At 42.6% G+C, this 8042-nt stretch overlaps 1 protein-coding gene across 1 annotated transcript; it reads left to right on the top strand.

The window, feature by feature from the left end:
* The first annotated feature begins 690 nt into the window (after window positions 1-690).
* lrrc4.2 (leucine rich repeat containing 4.2) lies at window positions 691-5334 on the top strand. The gene is made up of 2 exons (XM_084123652.1): window positions 691-1978; window positions 2094-5334. Exon 2 carries the CDS (start codon window positions 2215-2217, stop codon window positions 4150-4152), a length of 1938 nt encoding a protein of 645 aa, XP_083979778.1. The 5' UTR covers window positions 691-1978; window positions 2094-2214; the 3' UTR covers window positions 4153-5334.
* The last annotated feature ends 2708 nt before the right edge of the window (window positions 5335-8042 follow it).

The raw sequence follows: 8042 nt of genomic DNA, 5'->3' as shown, positions 1-8042 counted from the left end.
TTTTTTTTTTTTTTTTTTTTTTGTGCTTCTTTCTCACTAGTCTGTGCTTTTGTGGTGTCCCTTAAGATTGACCAATGCAAGCACAGTCAGCAAACACACAAAGATGGTGTCACACCAGTGATCCTTGGAAGCCTTCTATAGTATCATGCTTATCTTCATTTGCTTGTCTGTTGTCATCTGGAGAACTCAAATGAAAGTATGAAGATACATTCTTAATGCAAATGCACTTTACATAATGGTATTTTCCGAGAAGCATCTCTCCCATTCCATAGAAACACTGAAACACCATGTACAGTATACAACAGAAAGGTTTTCAGAGAGAAAGAAAGTCAGACTAAGAGAAATGGAGCATAGACAAAAATAGCAAAACAAATTAACAATGAAAATGTGAGGAAAGAGTGTGTACAGTGGAAAGTCTTAGAAAGTGTATGTGCACAAGACAGCATGAGAGAGAAGTTTGGACAGAGATGAATGAGAAACAAAATAATGAGAGGAGAAAGAAAGGAGGCAAGTGGAGATGAAAAAAACAATCTAAGAATGAGACGTAAAAACTGTGAAAAGTGAATCAGGAAGACTTGGGAGAGTGTATTGGTGTGTGTCTGAGAGAAAGAAAGAGAGGCAGTACACTCAGCGAGGAGGGGGAGAATGTGTTAATACACAAGAACACTGCATCAAACCAATGCACTGCTCTGAGCGGGATGCGTCAGCAGTACATTCACGTTTCCACTGAAGGACAAAAGGAGGAGAAAGACTCTGCCGCCTGCAACCCAGTCATACAGAGAGAAATACAGAAAGGAGGGTGAGCGCTGGAGGTGAGGACCACTGCTCTCGCCACTGCCACCGTTGACAGTCTTCTCTGCCGCGCGTGTGTGTTTGCGCGTCTCTCTCTCTCTCCCTCGCGTGCTTTTCTGCTGCCCACCTCCCACTGCAGAGCCTCTGCCAACCCGCAGCCTCACAGCCAGAGCAGGCGAACTGCCACAACTTACTACCTCAAGACAAGGGAAAATAAAGGAATACCGCAGGATCCACAACGGGGGGAGGGAGGGCAAACTACGGAATCCTTTGCAAGGTATCTCTCTGAAATTAGCCACACGTCACAAGGCGGCATCAATCCTTTTTTCCTGATACGGAAAAGAGAGAGAAAGGAAGAAGGAGAGAGAGCAAGCCAGACAGAGAAAGAGTGAGAGAGAGAGAGCACGAGGAGCAAACGATCGGTGGATAGGGAGAGAGCTTCACCGCTGCTGCGCTGCTGTTGCTGCTGCTCCCCCATCCTCCTCCTCCCCCCCCTTCTGCTCCCACAACACCACCCCCAAGCCCCCCTCCGGAGAAATTGATGGATTATTGCTAACTGTGCACGCGGCAGTCCGCAGCTGCTACAGCGACAGACAGGAGAGCAGAGTGAGTTAAAAAAGCAAGACGGAATGACCGCAGTGTGCGTCTGTCAGCCTTTTTGGATTCATCAGCGCACGGCTAATCAGCTGAACAAGTGTTGTGGGGGGTGGACAATGGCAAACTAAAAAAAAAAGCGACTTAGTCTACTGCGAGGAGAAAGACAAATCTGAGAAGACTTTGGGATTTTTCCCCCTTATCTTTTCTTTTTTTCTTTTTATATTTTCCTTGGTTTAATGTGCATGTACTTTGGCAATGGAGTCTTGTGAAAATTGTTCAGTGGTATTCAGCGTCGCCTTCCAAGGACAATCAATGGGGGAGCTGAGAGGAGATCTTTTCCAAGCTGACTGGATGCGTGCACCTGCTTAACTGACTGGGCCTTACCCCTTGAACCAGTTTCACTAAATGCTGCTTCTCTCTGGAATTAATAGGGGCCATTTTGTCAAATCAGTTCATGCTCCACTTTACTTTTATGAGAGAAATAACTGAAAATGTTGTGCAGTGATCTTAGTGGGAAACATGAGTGAATGGTGCTGGAGTTTTGCTTCAAAATAAAGGATTATATTAAGGACAACTCAGAGCTAATGAGGTAGGTGCCTTCTATTTCAACATATTTATTCTGTAGGTCAGCTTTTTTCCCCTTCTCCACTCATCTTTTTCTTCCTCCATCTCTCCCTCTCTTTCCCTCTCTGTGTTTAACACAGCACCATCCTGCACTGTCGATGGCAAACAGATGCAGAGTCTTGCTCAAACCAGGGTAGGGCCACTGTTCTCCGTTCCCCAGCCGAATCCCCACGCGATGTTGAATTATGAACGCGCCACATCATGAGTCTCTTGTGGCAGGTAACTGTGCACCGTGCCTGGAACGCAGCCCTGCTCTGTGCAGTCTACCTCATGGTGCGATCGTGGAGTGTGTGCGCCACCCCCTCCGGACCACTGACCTGCCCTGCTGTTTGCTCCTGTGGTAACCAGTTTGTTAAGGTAGTGTGCACCAGGCGCGGCCTGGTTCGAGTGCCCCCTGGCATCCCTGCCACCACACGCCATTTAAACCTGATGGAGAACAGCATAGAGACAATTGAAGCTGGAACATTTCAACACCTCCGTCACCTGGAGGTACTGCAACTGGGTAGGAACTCTATTCGGCAAATTGAGGTGGGGGCCTTCAGCGGCCTCAACAGCCTCAACACACTGGAGCTGTTCGACAACCGATTGACAGTGATCCCAAGTGGCGCTTTTGAGTACTTGTCTAAACTGCGGGAATTATGGCTCAGGAACAACCCTATCGAAAGCATACCTTCCTACGCATTTAACCGCGTTCCCTCTTTAATGCGTCTGGATCTGGGAGAGTTAAAGAAGCTGGAGTATATTTCTGAGGGTGCTTTTGAGGGATTATACAACTTGAAATACTTAAACCTTGGAATGTGTAACCTGCGGGAGATGCCAGTCCTGACCCCTTTGGTGGGGCTGGAGGAGCTAGAAATGTCTGAGAACTACTTTCCAGAGATAAAACCTGGATCCTTCAGGGGTTTGAAATCCCTTAAAAAGCTGTGGATTATGAACTCTCGGATCACCACTATAGAGAGAAATGCATTTGATGATGTCACGGCCTTGGTTGAGCTCAACCTGGCCCATAATAACCTTAGCTCTTTGCCGCATGACCTTTTTGCGCCCTTGAGTTACCTGGTGGAGCTCCATTTGCACCACAACCCTTGGCGGTGTGACTGTGATGTTGTGTGGCTGGCTTGGTGGCTGAGGGAGTACATTCCCACAAATTCCACCTGCTGTGGCCGCTGCCACACCCCTGCTTACCTACGTGGCCGCTACCTGGTGGAGGTGGACCAGAGCACTTTCCAGTGCTCAGCACCTTTCATACTGGATGCCCCAAGGGATCTTAACATCTCTGCTGAACGTGTAGCTGAGCTAAAATGTCGTACGGCCCCCATGTCATCAGTTAGATGGCTCCTGCCTAATGGAACAGTTTTGACCCATGGCTCTAATCACCCACGGATATCAGTGCTCAATGATGGGACACTAAACTTCTCCAATGTGCTCCCAGCAGATACAGGTGTGTACACCTGCATGGTGACCAACATGGCTGGAAACTCCAATGCTTCGGCCTACCTGAATGTGACTGCGGCTGAGCTCAACACTTCTAACCTGAGTTACTTCACTACGGTGACAGTGGAGGAAGTAGAGCCCACCTCACAGGAAGTGATCAAGCCAAAGACGGTAACCGCCTCCCCCTCCGTCTTTCAGCCAGTTTTTATCTCTACACCGACAGTTTTGCTTCAAACACCTCGACAGGTCTCTGTGCCGACTGTACGTGGAACGACACGCCCACCTGCCAGTCTTGACGAGGTCATGAAGACAACCAAGATCATCATAGGCTGCTTTGTGGCAGTCACCTTGCTCGCTGCCGCTATGCTTATTGCTTTCTACAAGCTGCGTAAACGGCACCAGCAAAGGAGCACAGTGGCAGCTGCTAGGACTATAGAGGTCGTTCAGATGGAGGAGAATGTTCCTACCACCCATGCAGGGACAAGTATACCAGGTGAAAGTGGGATGATGTTACCTAGCCTGAGAGATCACAATAGCACCTACAAACCCAGCTACAGCTCCTACAGACCAGCACACTCTGCTCCTTGGGCAGAAAACAACATCGGGAACTCCCTGCACCGTCCCCGCCCCACCATCAGCACCATTCCTGACACCTACCTGATCAAAACTCACACAAAGGAGAAGGTACAGGAAACACAGATATAACATTCCTACAGCCTTCTCCTGCTCTGTCTTTTATTCTGTTCATCATGAAAACATGCAATAGAATGCACAACAGAAAAGACAGCAATTACTTTTGTACCCAGTGCAAAAATGAGACTGTTTTTCTTGTACATGCTTATACATAAATATATTAATATAAATATATAAATTAATCCACTATGGGATGATACAAGAAACAGATTATACAAAAGTGAAAATGAATTTAAACTATTTTCTAACTTGTAACTCTTATTTAAGATGGGAAAATGTGATGATGCTGATACGACATTGCAAACGGAGACGGATTTGTTTGAAAAGGGGCAACCTGTGATTTTTAGACCATGCTGTATATGATGCAGTAAAGTCCCATTTATACAGAGAACTTTCTAAGTAACTGTCCACTGATTGATCTTTAAAGGCTTATCTTCTAAAAGCACCAAGAATTTGTATTGTGCCAAATGTTATACTTGCAATAAATGAGACTGGCTTAAGAGATAGGAAACAAAACATTGCAAAACACAGGATGGACACCAAGAGAGAATGGAGCAGCTGGATTTACAGAGTCTGCTGTTCTGCAGCTCCCAGCCAAATGTTTTTTTTTTTGTTTTTTTTTTGGGCTGCGCCATAGTTTTGCAGCAAGCATTTAACGATATGTTTCCAGAACAGACATCCTGCTTGCTTTTTGAGTTTAACCCTCTGACTATTTCTCTGATGTTCCTCTTGGTTTTTTACAAATTGGATTGACTATCCTTTGGTTTTTCATCCAGCTTCATGAGTTGGATTTTGATTGCTTTTCCTGTTTCTTTCAGATCCTGTACTGCGTTAATTTTGATTTAAATGGCTTTTAGGGCTAATTTAGTAAATGCATTACAACAGTTGCCTCAGATTAGTAGTGCAAGGGCTCAACTGGATGTTAGTTTGCGAGACTTACAAGACGGTTGCAGTGACTGGATGGTTTGCTGCAGGTATACATTAACATGATTTCATTTTCTTTATTGAGAAAGAGATTCAAATGAATGTGTGAATTATGGACTTTCCTTTATGGAGATCGTTCCAACAGCAATTTTCTTTTGTCCTTATTTTAAGCAACGCTATTTTTATGAGGAGACTACAGAGGTTACAACAATAAAAAAGAAAACATTTGGTTTGTATTTCTCTAAACTAAACTCCTTCCTCTTGTCTTTTTTTTTTTAACTGTAGGACATTTACTTAATTATGCAATCCTGATGACCACATAAGAGGTTATAGAAACACTATGCTTCTCTGTCATTTCTGAAAATTTATTTCACGGATACAGCTAATTAGATTTACACTGTAATGAACTGTCATATGGTCACATTTCTGGCTACAGGAATGTGGTAATGTCTTAATCGCGATAGATATGTGATGGGTTTGTGCATGTAGACACACATAGATGCACACAAACTCATCAGCCTATTTTCCTGTGATGCAGTGCTTAATGATTGAATGTTATTTGAAACGTGATCTCTACTAATTTATAATGAAGTTATGGCTTGCCTCGTTCAAAGCTCAGGAAGCAGTGTGCTTCAGCTGAAGCATATGTTAAGAGGGTTGAGTGCAGCATTTAATACAATCCTTTATTGATCTGTTTAACCTGCGACATCTACCAAATTAGAGGCTGAGAGAGAGATTTGAAAGACACATTTAAAGGTTAGGATTTAGGTTGTTTTCTGATGGAACATTCAACCTAACTAAGGACTTAAATCGACATAAATCGAAATTAAATAAATCTACAATAAAAAAACAAATTCCCTCAGTATCTAAAAATCTCCTTTTCAGTATTGTTTTCCTTTCCTTCAGCAGCATTATTCTGGCAAGAGTCTGCATGACAATGTTAAAGAGATTATATTTTAGCACAACAGTCGTCAGAAACTCAGCATGTGTCGAATATAAGCTATTTGATTTTGGTGTCATCGAAAGTAGGAGCATTTTTAGGCTCCAGTGGACACTAATGTGCCATTATGCTGTACATTTTTAGCATGGGGGACAGAGTAGGGTCAGGCTGTAATCAGGGGCAGGGGCACCCGTAGATCTGTGGCTGCAGAAACCCTGCCTTTACCTCCCTCACACACATCAATTTACTGCCCTCAGTAGGAACAGAGCCAGGCCAGAGCACACCCACCACCAAAGCGCTGCAATGATACACACACAAAAACACCCTTAGACCATTACATGTCCTTATGTTTTTACATTATTCAGAGGAAAGAGGCTTTATAGCACACTGCGGTGTTGTATCTGTGGATGATGAGGCTTGTAAATTTAATCTTTAATGCCTGTAGGACTCGTTCTGAGTAGGTTGATGTGACGTGGCTTTTATGGCTTGGTTATATGGCCAAAATGGCCAAAAATCTATTTTTCATGGTAATGCCAGGACCAAGTTCAGCTGAATACCATTTCAAAAGGCAAATGAGCCTTATAAAGCTGACATTGTTTTTATTTCTATTATATTCTGGACCATTTTATTTTTTGTTCTCATGTTTTCTTAGTTGATGCTATATGGGAGTTTCCTGTCATTTCCAAATCATTTAAACTAAAGCAAAACCACAATTTCTGAATTCCTTCATAACAAAGCCATATTTGATCTTTAATGGGAATAGCATGTGCATCAGAGCAACAACAGCCTTTCGCCATTTGGCTTACCACTTTCTTCCCTTTTTCCCGTTTCTTTTATTACGCTAATTGACATTATTGACTTCCTGCGTCAACACTAGCACAGTGTGAGACCCACTATGGAGGAAGGCTCATTTTTGATGGATTCTCCATGGGAGACTTATCAGTCGCACAATTATCCAGACAGATTTGAGGATCGCATTTTCCCCTCACCCGCCTCCTTCTGCTGACTGATACGTTAGCTTTCTGTAGACTGATAGATAGAGATGAGGAGGGAGACAGACCTTAGAGAAGAGAGCTGACCAGATGCTTATCAGTTAATGAAGTGTCTGTGCTGGACTTTTCTTTCAATGGTTCTGGGCTCTGATGGTAAACTTGGCCATGGGTGAGTGGCATGCTGGTTTGCATTATTACAGTGGTGACGCCTCTACTAGGTTAGAAAGATTAGCTCTCATGATTTGGCGGTAAAAAAAAAAAGGAGAGGAATAAGCCACAGTTGTTTGTTCCAAGTACAGTTCTAATCGATTGCAATGTACAATTTCATTGGATAGTAGAGGCGAATTTTCTAAGAGTAAATTTATTTTTATTTATTTATTTAAAAAGTGAATCTGTTTTATACATTGCAACAACATGCAACAGCCAGTCACATTTTTCTAAAAAGTAGTGGACAAAAATAATGGTAACACTTTACAAGAGGTTAAATTTGTTAATGCATTAATTAGTTAATGCATTAGGTATCATTAATTAATACTGTAAAAGTTGATAATTTATCTAGATTAACATACATTTAAAAACTAAACTGTAAAATATATATACACTCTAGATTATTATTATTATTTTTTTTTTACAGTTTTCAAAATAAGTATGACGCTTAACTGGATCAACCTACAACCTATATTTATATTTTATTTTGATATAGCAGATAAAATAATTTATGCATTATTCTTTCCAAATGTATTAAGCATAGCATAGGATTGGATTTTTCATTTCCTCTGTTTATGCGATCAGTCAAGCATGCTCTAATTGGGCTTTTACAACAAGTTATTGTGTCATTCTCTCTCTCTCTCTCTCTCTCTCTCACACACACACACACACACACACACACACACACACACACACACACACACACACACACACACACACACATACATACATACATACATACACACACATACAAATGTTCTCCCTTAGCATTCCTAGAAAGTGAGGTTTCATTAAGCGTGACATCCCAACAAAATAAAAAGAAAAAGAGTGTAGGATGT

This window comes from Abramis brama, assembly GCF_963993115.1.
Source record: "Abramis brama genome assembly, chromosome: 9".
Classification (NCBI taxonomy): Eukaryota; Metazoa; Chordata; class Actinopteri; order Cypriniformes; family Leuciscidae; genus Abramis; species Abramis brama.
The sequence above is the reverse complement of the archived record's forward strand: the minus strand, read 5'-3'. Positions and strand labels throughout refer to the sequence as shown.